The sequence below is a fragment of the Eupeodes corollae genome, chromosome 1 (assembly GCF_945859685.1).
Source record: "Eupeodes corollae chromosome 1, idEupCoro1.1, whole genome shotgun sequence".
In the NCBI taxonomy this organism is placed as follows: Eukaryota; Metazoa; Arthropoda; class Insecta; order Diptera; family Syrphidae; genus Eupeodes; species Eupeodes corollae.
The window spans coordinates 126,849,518-126,864,786 of record NC_079147.1 but is presented as its reverse complement, the minus strand read 5'-3'; the positions used below and the strand labels follow the sequence as shown (position 1 = coordinate 126,864,786).

Genomic DNA, 15,269 nt, shown 5'->3' with positions numbered 1-15,269 from the left:
TCCCAGGTTTCATTTGAAGATCTTCCAATGTCTTGAGGAATTTTTGATTTTACAAAATGCCAAACATTTTCAATGACATTTAGGTCAGGGCTCTGCGGGGGCCGTTTTAAAACTTCTTGGTCTACCTCAGATAAAAAAGTTTTTATTATCCGGGCCGTATGTATGGGAGCATTATCTTGTTGAAGGATGAAATTACTCCCTATGAATATTGACCCTGCCACTAGTGCAACATCATTTAGTATTTCCAAACAATGCGACTTTGTCATAGGGTTGGAGCATTTAACAATTGGTCCCACGCCACAATATGATATGCATCCCCATATCATTATTTTACCTCCTTTGGAATGCCTTGTGGGTTGTGTAACGGGTCGTTTGTTTTTTGATTGACGATCGCAGTAATAAAATTTCCGGCCATAGTTACCATCCAACGAACAAGCAGTTTCATCAGTCCAAAGTACACTTCTCCAAAAAGCCGGCGGTTTATTAATATGCTCTTTAGCGAATTCTAGTCTGAGGATTTTATTTTTTCTTGATATATGGGGCTTTTTTTGAATGACGTAGGCGTTAATATTATTCTCTTTCAACCTACGTCGTATCGTTCTCTCACTAATATCGTTTCCCCGATCTTTGTTAAAATTACTAAGCACATTTTGAACTTTTGCACAGGGGTTACTTTTAAAGGAACGGATAATTTTTGTGTCTTCCCTCTTGGTCGTAGCCCTTTTTCTTCCTCTACCAGCAAGATTTTTTACACTACCATGAGTTTTTTGTTTATCTATTACGTAATAAACTGTCCTTCGGGCGCAGCGATATTTAGCCGAAATTTTTGCTGCCGAAACACCAGATTGGAAGTCTGAAACAATAGCCGCGCGCTTTTCTGTTGAAATTTCATTCGTTTTAGCCATTTGAACAACCTGCCCGACGAAAACACCACAACAAACTACAAAAAATAACTAATTGCACCGTTTACCTTTAATTAGTCGAGAAAAAAAAACTACCGTTAGACAGTCTAAGCAGTTCATTGCACTTGTGCAAATAATTTCGCCTGTGTAATATAATGTGCAAGTAATTTTGCCACTTTGATTTTTATGTTTTTAAAATGAACCGTTAGAAGTTCAGTTTTGTTATTTTATGTACCGTTGTGAGAATATGTATTCATTATTAATAAAAATAAATATTGGCAATAACTTTATTATTTTTAAAGTTATAAAGCTCAAATGAAGAGATGCTGCGTAAATTTTACGTTGTGCAAATAATTTTGCCAACGACTGTATAATTAAAAAAGGTATTGGTAAGAGCTGATAAGCAACATCATTTCTAATGTATATGGCGAGGCCATGGTGGGAAAAGAATAAAGGCACCAAGCTATACCCATGAATACAAAATTCAGCAGCATCGGAATCCTCAACTACTTGGGTTTCTCTTACTGCCAAAACAGCTGGCCTTTATGAAACAGTATGGCTGTATGCCAACAAAAAAATTGCCCTTAGCCCACGAATATTACAATAATCTACCTTGAATTGTCCAGTCATTGCAAAATAAAAAAAATGTCTAAAACCAATACAGATAGAAATGAGAAAATAAATTTACTCAATTGAAACACAGAATAATTATCACTGCTAGTGTTATGTCTTAGCAGTGACGAGAACCGATCCGAAAACAGTAAATTCAATTCAAATAATCTGCTGAAACACTGATTAGCATTATGTACCAATTTAAATAATTGTAATTGATACCATAAACTATTCTGTACAACTGTGGAAGAAGGGGAAAGTAAGAATGGGATGGTACTCACTGTGCAGTGCTGTGCTAAGTGTTTGGTGTGTTTTTGTTGTTTTTTGAGTGGAGTGATTTCTTTGTTCTTTTATTTGGGGATACACTATTGTTTTTTTTTTGTTGTTTTTTTTTTTGGGACCACTTGTAATATTAATGTGTGATTTTTTTTGTTATGATAATTATTGTTAGTTTTGTTTATTTATTGAACTGTTTGTGTTTTTGTAGTATAATTGTAATTGTAATTGTAAATGAGTTGACGATACAATAAAAAAATAAACTACTCACGACACGATTACGGACAATAAACAAAAATAAAAAAGAACTATCACAGACAGAATTTAGACGCACAACACAGGGGCAACCTTCCCCAACAAAGGTTCACTGAAAACTCAATAATTGAATTATTATAACAGTGCCACACACCTATATTTAAGCGTTGCTCCCTCGTTGATACAGCTTCTTTACATACAGATCCTCACAGGAAGTAGGTACATACGTATGAATCGACCAGGTTTTACACGATACACGCACAACGTGATTGTCTTTATAGTTTGATTTGAAACGATCGACGCACAGCAACCTCTTTTCTTTAGCAATGTTTTTTTTTTTATTTTTTTCATTTTGTTATTTTTAAATAAGGTTTTTGCACCGATCCCTTTTTAAGATCCTTGAAATCCGGCTCGAAGGACCAATGTGAGTCGCAAGGACACTAGCATAAAAAAAGCAAACAAATATATTAGTCTCCGATGTCAACTTGTCGCGAAAAAGAAAAAAAAATTCTTGGTTTGCGGAAGGATCTTAATATAGGCAGAACAAAAATCTCTAATACCAAAAAAAGAAAACCAACAACGATTGCACTTTACAACTACTAGGTGCTGAATATTCGATTAGTTGCAAAAAATAAAAAACTTGGTTTTTCGTTCGAAGGGTTTAAAATGTAGTTTAAATTTTATTGTTATTTAACTTTCCTACATGACTTTCAAATTTATTATACGCCACACAGCATCGTCATCGTCTTCATGAAACCTCGGTTTCGCCCAGGAAAGCTGTTCTTTCCGTTGGTCATCCATGTGTCTATTGACCCTCGTTGGGATTAAGGATCATCTTCGTCATTATGCAAATTAAATGCTTCCCCCTGTACCTCACCTTCATCCTCGTCCACCAACATCATGCTTGACCATTAGATGTGCATAGGTAAATGCACAAAAAAAGAGCATCGCATAGTGGGCGGACCCCAACGACGAGCAACATCGTAGACTTTTACGTGACTTAACTACCACAGTTTGATTGTTGGTTTTTAAAAACAATTATGTGTTTCTGATGACATCTTTATGATCTCATACTTTTGACGCTTTTTATGATTGCGGAGAATTTTTGATATTTGTACGTCGGCAAATGCATTTTTGCGGATATTAGGTATTTCTTTGTTTGGTCATATATTTGCATGTTGCGTTGCAACGTATGAAATAGGTACTTTTACTGAATTGTAGAAGGATAATATTTTGCCCTGCTTAAGTCGTGGGTTCTTACACACACTCAAGTAATCTAGAAAAGAAAAAACAAACAAATAATTTCAAAGAAAACAAATTGCAATTTTCAAAAACTCACCCCTCTCAGCATCACTTGTACTCCCCGTATATTGTCGTCATCCTTATCTATTTCCAAGGCATCCAGAAGTTTTGTTTTAACTATTTATTGACAGTATATCTCAATAAACAACAAATTTTGTTGTTCACGCCTAAATATGAAAGAAAAGAATAAAACAAAATAATATTTATAACCATATTTCATATTTACCCAAATGTTGTTGTGTTGTTTATGTTTTGTAATTGTAATACTGAGTTACGTAGCTGTCAATGGCCTCGTTGTTGGTCTACATGGAAATTCTCCATACCTTAGTGGAGAGAAATTTCATGGGAAAGCAATGAGTGCGTTCCGGAGGAGACCTGGGTTTTGTGTACTGTCCTTTAAGCCTAGTACATACTTCCTCGTGAAGTGAACGTTCGCCAGTGGAGAAAGTGAACTTTTGACATTGCTCACTGGTACACACTTGTGAGTACACGTTGTGAACATTTGACTTCAGCTTCACCAACAGTTCCCGTACATTTTGCACGTGAATTGCCCGTGAACGAAAACTCTCCACTTTGTTCTCCACTCAGCTTCACGAGCAAGTTCACGGGTGAACCAAAAACTGAAATTTGTATGGGTTCACGAGATGGTTCACAAGTATGTACTAGGCTTTAAGTTGGTTAAAGGGTTAAGTTGCATGTGAATGAAACTTTGTTTTATGTCCGTGTTTAGTTTCATGACTGATTGTTAATAAATGTCATTGCTGTGATTAGTGATTTTTATTTATAGGTTTTGTAATTATGTGTATGGATTTTTGTAGTGTTCTCGTCTCGGGTTGTTTTGTTCTTCATTTAGTCAACTCGCAGTTTTGGAACGCACTCTTGGTTCTTGAGACACTGATTCCCCTATTCTGTTTGAAATGTACTAATACCTACGTGGTCTCCCACTATTTGAGTGTGATAATGTTGGTTGAGGTTTACAGTCCCTGGTAATATTATTAGACGCGCTGCAGACTTTTTATAATTATAAGATTATTCGCAATATTTGTAACGTTCAAGAATTAATGTATAATTACATTTTTATGCAAGATTGGGCTCCATGCCACACAGAGCGGTCGATAAAAACTTATTTGAGGGAAAAAAATCACTCTGTTAGACTGGCTGGGAAACACCTCTGATATGAACCCAATTGAAAACGTGTGGGAGCTGATGAAGAGGTAAGTAGTTAAAGATGCGGTCACTTATTGAAAGAGTAATTCACGTAAGGAATCACCACACAAAAATGCAGGAAACAGTCAAACCATGCATTGACAGTATGCCGCGCAGAATTGAGGCTCTTATCAAAGAAAAAGAGGTTTAACAAAATATTGAAAAAAATTAAAAAAAAATAACAACAAAAACTGCAAATAATTTAATTAAAAAAAAATCTTTAAATATGTTGCTTTATTTCTGGAAAGTAGTTTATATTCTACTTACAAAATAATTTAATTGCATTACAATATTCAAAAACCAGTTAAAAATAACTGAAAATTAAGATTTTGCATAAAATCTAAAGTACGTCTAATAATATGGCCAGGGACTATACACTGTGTGGATAGGTGCATCGGATGATGTGTTCCTGTTAAAGATGCAATACATCATCCGAATACTTTTTTTGTCTGTGTTGGTATGATAGTAATTTCAGGTCACACACATTTACCCGGTTACCACACAGTTGAGCTGTCGAAATTAAGTGCGAACTATAAAATTCAAACTGACATTCCTCCTCCAACGATTTCTTTTAATTTTTGTCTTAACGTTGATTTCTTTTGGATAAAAGAAAAAAATCGGTGGGCGGGGCCACGCGCGCCCGCCGCCGCGCCGCTAGAAAAAATTGGAATAAAAGGAAATTATAAAAAATAATAAAAAAAAATTGAAAGAAAAAAAAGAAATACTTTAAAAAAGTTGAGAATGGAAAAAAAATTAAATTTAAAAATAAAAAAATTGAAGAAAAAAAAGGACTTTAAAATTTGAAGAACAAAAGAAAGGAATTTAAAAGAAAGAAAGGGATTTCTAAATCAAAATAGTGTAAATAAAGATCAATAATAGATACGTTAAATCATCTATATATTATGTTTATAAATATAACTATACTTACCCGGTGGATCCTTTGTGTTGTGTTTGTCCTATTTTGTTTGTATAATAAGCACACATTCAAGGGGATATTACTACCCTTATTATGAAGAGGCGCAGTGTGAGCACTAGGAAAAGGAGAGAGGGTTTAAAAGGTGTACATTGGTTTGAATTCCTGAATATTGCAATGAATAGGAAAAACAAACAGTGGTAAGGCATTTCACATGCGTGTAGTACGGCTAAAGAATGAATCTCTGTATTTGACAGTACGAAGAAGTTGTTGATCGAGGATATACTGATGAGAAATCCAAGAAGCGCGAGTATTACAGTTGAACTGTTTAAGGAGACGAATGCAACTGGCTATTTCACTAGAGCATAACCCGTTAAAATAACGGTAAAAAAGGGTAAGACAAGAGACCTTATGACGATGTTTAAGCGAAGTAAATGAACTTATGATGATAGTATCATCTATCAATTTAAATGCTCTACGTTCGATACTATCCAAGAGGCTTAAATGAGCTGCAGGAGCACCAGCCCAGAGATGGGAGTTATACTCAAGCTTTGGACGTATGTTAGTCTTGTAGAAAACAGCCAGATCAGAAGGGGTAAAATTTGTCTTGCATCGCCTTGTAGCATTTTTGGCGACATCGCGTATGTAATCATTCAACAAGAGGTGGTTGGTGATACACATACTGAGAATATCGAGGTGTTAAGTCTCATTGATGCAAGCGCTTTTGTATGGATAATGGCAATGGGGATGTATTTCACTTTAACAATACAAGACAGCATTTCGTTTTCGAAATAAATTCCACACGCGTTTTTAATCCAAATTGAACAATGCTGTTTAGTTCGGAATTTAATGAGCTTATCATATTTTGCCATTGCAGTTCCACATCCGAAGAAGGGGGATGTGAGACTGATAACGAACATAAAAAGCTAAGAGTACTATCGTCAGCGAAAGGATGTATTGGATTAGATGTTGGAAACAGGAGATAATTAATAAAAATGAGAAAGAATGTTGGAGATAGAACAGAGCACTGGTGCGCAACACCATTTATTTTATGGTTTTCAGACTTGAATCCATCCAATTCTACTTGTATTGAACGATCCGAAAGGTAATTACTAATCCAATGAAGCAGGGATTCATGCAAACCGAAAGCACGCATTTTCGATAAGATAACCTGATGCCAAACACTTTCTCCAAAGGGATGTTAAGATTTGCTTTACTGTTTGTCGAGGTGAACCATGACATCACCAGTGGACCTTTTGCTTCGAAAGCCGTACTGACGGTCATTAAGAAGCTTTCGATCTTCAAAATATTTCTTGCGCTTATAATTAATCAGCGCTTTCATTACCTTGGAATTGGGCAGGACAAATGCAGTTTTCTATCCTCTCGGAACGAGACCTGAGGAGGAGAACAGATGAACAATAGCTGGGAAAATAGCTGTGTGTTTAGATCTCTTAGGACTCTTGCAACAGTACGAGTGCGAAAAAAGGTTGGTCCCATAAAATCACTTACTCGCTCAAGTACATGCGGAGTCATGACACTCACTGGCACCGTAGAATTGGCGGCCCACTGCCTAGCAAAGAGATTACCTTTCTCTTAAGAGCTAACATAAGGAGTGTCATTGACAACGAGCGTAGGAACCGATGAAGGTGAAGAATTCCTAATGTTTTTTACAAATGACCCAAAACTTGTACTACCTTTGGGACATTGGAGTATTTTTTGTCGTTATTTTTGTGGTTCAAAAATTCCGTTGCAGGCCTTACTGGCTTCTTTCAACTTTTTTCGGCTTTCCTCAGTACGATTGGCTTCAAAGCAACGGAAACTTCCCTCTTTGGCCCTAATAACCTCTTAACGGCGGAAACTTACCTCTTTGGCCCTAATTGCCTCTTGACTCTGTTCAGTATAAGAGTTCTAATTCCCAGGACTTGTGATCACATCAGCGCTGGCATCAACATCATTATTGATTAAGCATAGTGAGCAGTTAAAGATCCTGGAGTTATTATTGAGACCGTCCCAGTTGGCTTTCTCGTATTGCCAAAAGGTTCTCCTAGGAGCTCTTTCCTTAACTGAACACTTTTGAAACGAGAAATTTTCTGATATAACACAATGATCAGATGTGCCTAGAGGAGATAGAACACTAACAGTGTACTTATCAGGGTCAGAGGTAAGAAACAATTCAAGAGTGTTTTCTGCTCGACCTTCAACGTCCGATATCCGGGTGGGCTTGTTGACCAGCTGAGTTAAGTGGTTCAAATCAGCGAAGATTTCTGCACACACTCCATCGGGTGTTGTCTAGCCTGAATGAAGAATTGTGTACATTGAAATCGCGCGTAACAATGATTTTAGTGGGAGGATAGGACGAAACAATTCTTCTGATGGAATCAGACAAAGTATATCAACTTCACTAGAAGTTCATACTCTGTCTTAATTTGTTTTTCGATAAAGGAAGCAGTAGTGAATAATTTACTATTTACGGAGAATTTAAACGACTTATAATTAAAAAAGGAATTGGTGCAAGGACCAGATTATTGTGGTGAATAGCAACTGATAAGCAACATCATTCCTAATGTATATGGCGTGGCCATGGTGGGAAAAGAATAAAGGCACCAGGCTATACCCATGAATAAGAAATTCAGCAGCAACATCATTCCTAATGTATATGGCGTGGCCATGGCCTGTATGAAATAGGACGGCATTTGCCCTTAGCCCACGAATATTTCAATAATCTACTCTGAACTGTCCAGTCATTGCAAATAAAAAAAAGTATAAAACCAATACAGAGAGAGATGAGAAATAAAATTCACTGAATTGAAACATAGAATAATTATCAATACCCTTCACTGCTAGTTTTATGCCTTAGCAGTGGCGAAAACCGATTCGACTCTGTGATGCAAAATAGTAAATCAATTCAAATAATCTGCTGAAACACAGATTAGCATATGCACCAATTATAGTTGTAATTGATACATAAACTAGGCTGTGGAACTGTGGAAGAATGGGGCTTTCTTATATTTATCTTTTTTTGTATATTTCAATTTAATTATTTAAGGCGTGGAAATTGTTTTTTTTGTTGTTTATTTCAATATTTTTTTTCTAAATTGTTGCTTGTGACGTACTGAAAAGAACAGTACCCACAGTTTGTATCTCTACGGAACTACCGACCGTGGTTTTTTGTTACCATTTTTTTTGTTCTTTCTTTTCCGTGATTTATTGTGATAATTGTGGTTAAAAATCTTTTGTTTATTATTCTTGTAAATGTTGGTCTAATTAAACTTTAAAATAAATGATTAATATAATATGTGAATAATAAAACTTTCGACAAAAACGCCGGCAAAATAAAAAGAGCTCAACAATCCTACCGAACCTTTTCCAAATCTTCCTATCTCTTTTTCCTACCCCCTCCTTACCTCCTCTTGCTTCGCAACAGCACTTAAAATCTAACATTCGTCATGTTACGGCTGACCACTTTTTGACACTAAATAGGAGGAATCATTTAGTGTCAAAAAGTGGTCGAAAATTACCTCAAACGATTGATGCTTCCAACAATTCTCGTGGTTGTCATTTAAATGATGTAGTGTTTTACACATAATGTCAACGTTAAAATTTTATAATAAAAAGGAAATATCATGAAAAAAAATATTTTATATGTTTTATTTAAGTTTACTTTTGAAACCGCAAAATATATAATCCTGTACTTCCATTTCAAGATAATGGATATCAGTATGCTGGATACTTTGTGTTGAAAGATAGATATAATTATATGAATCTTCGAATCATATATTCGATTCATTTATGAATTCGTACTCGTAAGACGGGATGAGCACACATGAATTCCACTATAATTTTAAATTTCTTTGGCTCTGTATGCACATTTTTCGCTGATGATTCCCTGTAATGAAATTTATTTGCTTAAATTTTGAATAAAATAATTATTTCCTTACTTACATTTTATTTATTGCACACAAATTAACACAACTTTCTTTTGAGTGCTTTAAAAACGACCTTCGAATTGCAATCCGTTATCTCTTGGTATAAAAACATAATTACCGTTTTCGAACGCTGATAACATTCCGAATGCGGATTTGTCATTTCGTAAGTACTAGAAAATATTTGTTCTCAAAACGCAGTACAGAGTAGGGCCCGTAGAGTTCTTAAAACTAAAGAAAAAAACACAATCACTCAAACTATTGGAGAAAATGTATGTTGGAACCTCGGTGGTCCCGATGGATACACTTATTAGTATCATGATTTAAGAAACGAAAAATGTTTTTGCATCATCGCTACAGCCGTGAAGAAGGCGATATTGTATGGGGTTTTATCATATAATGGAACGACCAATTTGGTATTTGTGAACTGCAGAATAACAGCACCGTATTACAAAACTGTTTCACAAAGTATTGAGATAATTTTGTAAGTTATAGAAAATATATATGGTAGGTAGTTTTCTTTACAAAAATAATCTGTTTCTCATTGAAGCTGCAGTAAAAAATTTCATATTAACAAGTCAAATAGATACAAAAAAAACAGTAATTTAAAAAAAATATACATGAGTTTATTAAATTGTATTGGACTGTATATTTCTACTGTACTACATACATATTTACGACTTTTTAAGAAAAAAGAACAACACGGATAATGCGTTGTGAACTTCTTACCCACCTGAGTAGGATGAAAGTCTACAAAGGTACTAGTTCTAGATAATTATAAACAATTATATCAAAAATATTCAAGGTCTGATTTAGAATCCCAGGAATATAAACTATATGGACATCATTTAAAACATATTAAGCAGAATTTACAAATATAGATCTAAATGTAACCTTGTGTGCAGAATTTGTGTTTTGTGTCCCACTGACAAGAGCGCATGCTTCAAAAATATTTCGTCAGTTTAATTGTTTACAAAATGAAAATAGTTCTTGTATATCGGTTCTTTCAATCATAAGAGTAGAAGAATGTTTCATTAGATAATATTTTTATTTAATAATTTACAAGTAAAACGAAATAATGGTGTTTATTTAATTGCGAGTATTTAAACTGAGAACGCAATAGTGAATAATAAATATTTTCCACTATATGCTTAGTTTTATTAATTCGTACGAACAAATTTGAAGAAAAAAAAATCAATACTGCAACTTAATAACTATGCACGGAAGAGTTTTATATGCATTTAGAGGATGGATTGCTTTTATTGCTTTCATGGACTTGGGAACAGCTTTCCGTTGCTATGTCGAAAAGAGGAGCTTTCTCTCACAAAATCCAGATATTGAAAATGTTGATAGTAAGTGGATAAATACACTTGTATTTTGTTTATTGTAGAATATAGGGTTAAAATACATACTACAAACATAATAATAAAATAGTCGTGTAATTGCTTGGTATTTGATTTTTTGACACTTTTTTAGTTCTATTTATAAGTATAAAACATATAAAACATGTGGTACTATCATCTACGCGACCGGCATCTAGTTACTACGACGATATTGTCCTTGATAATACTATAATATACTATAGATTTTAAAAAGGAAGAAAGGTACATCGAGACCTAACCGATGTTTTATCGTAAGCGACATTGTCAGTTTATCCTGTTGCGCTTCGATCTAAATCATTGGTTTTTCAATAACTCGCTTTTATAATTAATTATTGAAAATTCATTAATATGTTTTTTCAGTCAAATACCACAAATCATATAGAATTATATTGCCATACAATAATTCATACAAATGAAAGCCAAAATTTATGTTGGTTTTTTGTTAGCGTTTACATAGGCCACGGTAATGCAAAAATAGCAATTGTAAAAATAAATTTAATGAAAATGATCGTAACAACATTCAAGTTTTTTTCAAATGATTCTAAGATATGCACTGTCAAAACTTGTTCTTAAAAAGTGCTGAAAAACTTGTTCCCCATAACAAGACACCTAAGAATACCGTCCCATTACTGCCGAAATATAGGCAACAAATTATACCACAACAATTTTCAAACGTTTCAAATTTGTATAAAATATGGATTCGTCGATATTACCGCAAAAAATATTTAGTTCAAAGTTCAAAAATAAATATTATGTTATCAAAATGTTCATTTTATAAGAGACATTAGAATGTTAAGAAAGAAGAACACACAATTTTTAAGCAAACAGATGAATATTCAAACCATATGAGAGATAAGAAAGCAAAGCGGATCAGGAAAAAAGTAAATTAAATCTAGTCGTATCTTCTACAGACTGTTTTAAATACCCGTCATGTTAAAAATGTTAATCTAATGTACTATTCGCGAAAATACTCGTACTACAACGAGAGTGTTAACGAAAATAGAACCAGGAAAGATTATTGTCTTTTTTTTGGTGTGGAAAAGCGATGGAAAACCGTGGAACGAAATTTCATTTATAATATTCAAAAACTTGACTTTAGTGTTTCAGATGTTTTATGTTGTGTAGCTGCTCGGAAAAAAATTACAACAGAAGTAAGCGATCCATGTTAATGCATTTAATGAAAAATTCACATTTCATATCAAACATTAAAATTATACACACAATGATGCCTGTGGATTTAGTTCACAGCACTATTGAGTCATTTATACGAAATAAAACAATATAGGCCCCCTCCGAATGGCCATCTTTGATTTATAATCCAAAACACAATAAATCATCTTACTAGTGTATACGAGTATCAATTATAGGTACTAATTTTAACGACTGGAATAAAAATTCCTTTTTTACTTTTTCCTACCAAGTGTAACATTTATATATATATTTTAAAACTCTTAAATCGGTATCTTTTGTAAAAAACAGTCCACTTATTCTACAGAAATGTGGATTTTTAGATGACCGTGAAATGAAACAGTATGACACTGCTCTTCCAAAGCCAAGACGCATTTCCACGGACCGAACTTCTCATCCCAATAGTTGCTATAAAAGCAAATTGAATGTTACCATGATGAGTACCAATTTTTAAGTTTTACTGCTGCTAGATATTGATTAAGATGTAAATACCTACCTATATGTTTATTTAGTTTGTTTTTTTAAACTGTATACAAACAAATTAACTCTTCTCGTACTCAAGTTAAAAAAAAATGTGTCGCTTACGATAATTTGGCGGTTAGAGCTCAAAATTTTAATAATATATGAACAAATGTACCCATGCTACGGGCCGTAACGTTAATTAATGAATTATAATGTAATGTAAGTAAACTGGGTATCTAGAAGTTAAGGGTAGTGCAAATATATGGAAAAAAGATTGTTGCAAGGCAATTTAATTTGAATAAATCCAAACACAATTTTCTTAGCTATTACCGCCCCATGTTGGTTCTAGTAACGAGATAAAGTTTTGTGGTGGAAGAATAGGTTCAGGGGGATGAAAAAATATGTGAATAAAGTTAAATTTTAATGATAATACCCAGCGAATAAGAATATATGTACATCTTCACACTGCATATTTTATTTAGAAAAACCCCGATTTTAGAAACAGATTTGTTGTAGGAACGCAAACAATCATTTTTTTAAACAAAAATAAATCAGTGCCGATTGGCATCGAACACGCAACGCTTGTCTTGCAAGAATCGTCTCCCTAAACTGTATTTTGTTTTGTTTCATTGATTGTTTGTCTATGCTATTTTGGAAAAACAACCTTACATTTATTATTCATAGCCAAATATAAAAAAAAACCAAAGCACTTATTTAATTTGAATAAATAATTCCGCGACGCCTTAATCCACAAACAAAATTATGTGTGCATTGTGCAGTGTTGTGTGTAAAAAAATAGAAATACCTACCTACACCACTATTAAAAACAACTACAAATTTCATAAAATTCATCCAATACAAAACAAAAAACAATCAAAATAGAACTAATCTTCAAACCACAGTCCGCGAAGAAAAACAACAGAATTAAAAAAAAAAATGCACCACTGGGTCGCACGAACTTGCTTCTATATGCTAAGAGGCTGTTTAATAAAGTACTTATATAAGATTTTAAAATATACCTGTTAAATAAGCTTGCCTTTAAGGCATAAATGCCATTTGTCAAAAAAACCGCGTGATCTTTGTATATGAAACCATAGTACTCTCATGAGCAGAAACTTTTAGGCCTACCAGATACCGAGTCGTTGGCGTGGCGTTAGTATCGAAAGTGGAGAAACTCAGCGGGACCGAGAGAAAAATATTATTTCCATTCCCATAAGCAGGCAGCAAAATAAGGGAGATAATTAATTTTCGACCCAAAAAGTCTACACAATTTCCTTCATTCTATTTGAGTCTATTCTTGTATATGTTTTCACATAAAGAGCTTATATTATGAAGGTTGATGAATTTGTTTTTGTTTTTTTAACTTCCCATAGGAAGTTATTGTAATGGGTCCGATTTGTCAAATTGAAAATTTTGACATTTCTCGACGTTTCAAAGTCCCTAGAGTCGAAATAAAAGATTTTTAGAAAGATGTCTGTGCGTGCGTGTGTACGTACGTTTGTACGTCCGTACGTCCGTACTTTCGCGACGTTTTTTTTCGTCGTCCATAGCTCAAGAACCAGAAGAGATATCGACTTCAAATAAATTTTGTTATACAGATAATAAGGCAGAAAGATGCAGAAAGGGCTCTCAAGAAAATTGCGTAGGTGGTTTTTTACCATAGCAGTTTGAAAAAAAAGGTGAAAATGTTGGTTAACCCTAAATATCTTACGAACCAAAAACGCTAGAGACTTGAATTAAATTTTATATAATATATTGTAACGTGATATCAACCAAGTATGTTTTTTGGAAAAAAAATCCATTTAACGGTTTTTTTATAAATCAAAAAAACTGAAAAGAATAATTGTCACCTCCCAAATTTTACGCCTAAAATATGAGTTCATCTCCAAAACAATTTTGTGCAACGAAGAATAATGTTTTTGAAATCTGATAAAATTTGGAGAAAAATCGAATTGACAGTTTTTGTACAAAAAATTAAAAACCTTAAAAAAAATAACAAAAGTTGGTAAAAATTGATTTTCGACTCAAATAGCTTTTCAAAAATTAAAAATATTGGCTTCAAACTTATTTTATTTTACAGAAAATATTACAATCGTTATTTGATTGAATATTGTGTAATACGTCTGTATGTACGTTAAAATAACCACTTGCCACGAAAAAAATTCTTAAAAAAGAGGCTGGAATGCGACCCACACTGATAACGTCCCAACCCGTCTGTCGATTTGTCTTGCTTAAAAGTATGTCTATATGTACTCGTATCAATTTTTACCAAATTTGCGTACTATTTTTTGTAGATTTTATTTCTTATGTAAAAACGGACTGTTGGATTTTTATATAAAAATTACTGAAAATCAATTTTTACCAACTTTTGTTATTTTTTTTTAGGTTTTTAATTTTTTGTACAAAAACGGTCAATTCTATTTTTTTCAAAATTTTACTGAATGTTGAAAATAATATTTCTTATAAGATAAAATAAGTTTGAAGCCTAAATTATAACTTTTTGAAAAGATATTTGAATCGATATTCAATTTTTACCAACTTTGAGTAATGTTTTTTTAGATTTTTATTTTTTATAAAAAAAATTTTATCAGATGTCAAAAACATTATTCTTCGTTGCACAAAATTGTTTTAGAGATGAAATCATATTTCAGTCGTAAAATTTTGGATGTGACAATTTTTTTTTTTCAGTTTTTTTGATTTATAAAAAAACCGTTAAATGGATTTTTTTCAAAAAAAATACTTGGTTGATATCACGTTACAATATATTATATAAAATTTAATTCAAGTCTCTAGCGTTTTTGGTTCGTAAGATATTTAGGGTTAACTAAAATTTTCACCTTTTTTTTAA

At 33.2% G+C, this 15,269-nt stretch overlaps 1 protein-coding gene and 1 long non-coding RNA gene across 2 annotated transcripts in view; one reads left to right on the top strand and one right to left on the bottom strand.

Moving 5' to 3' along the window:
- Nucleotides 1-2,656: 2,656 nt before the first annotated feature.
- On the bottom strand, nt 2,657-10,228 carry LOC129942532 (uncharacterized). Its single transcript, XR_008781059.1, has 7 exons — nt 10,123-10,228; nt 9,409-9,620; nt 8,985-9,352; nt 5,482-5,584; nt 3,574-5,207; nt 3,385-3,514; nt 2,657-3,321 (listed from the first exon to the last, which is right to left on the bottom strand). It is a non-coding gene; the product is annotated as an uncharacterized LOC129942532 (long non-coding RNA).
- A 181-nt stretch (nt 10,229-10,409) lies between these two features.
- The window catches only part of LOC129942531 (uncharacterized), a 145,441-nt gene continuing 140,581 nt past the window's right edge, over nt 10,410-15,269 (top strand). Inside the window, exon 1 of the mRNA XM_056051514.1 lies at nt 10,410-10,741. Within this exon, the coding sequence (XP_055907489.1) occupies nt 10,606-10,741 (136 nt within the window). The 5' untranslated portion in view covers nt 10,410-10,605. The remainder of the gene's footprint in view (nt 10,742-15,269) is intronic.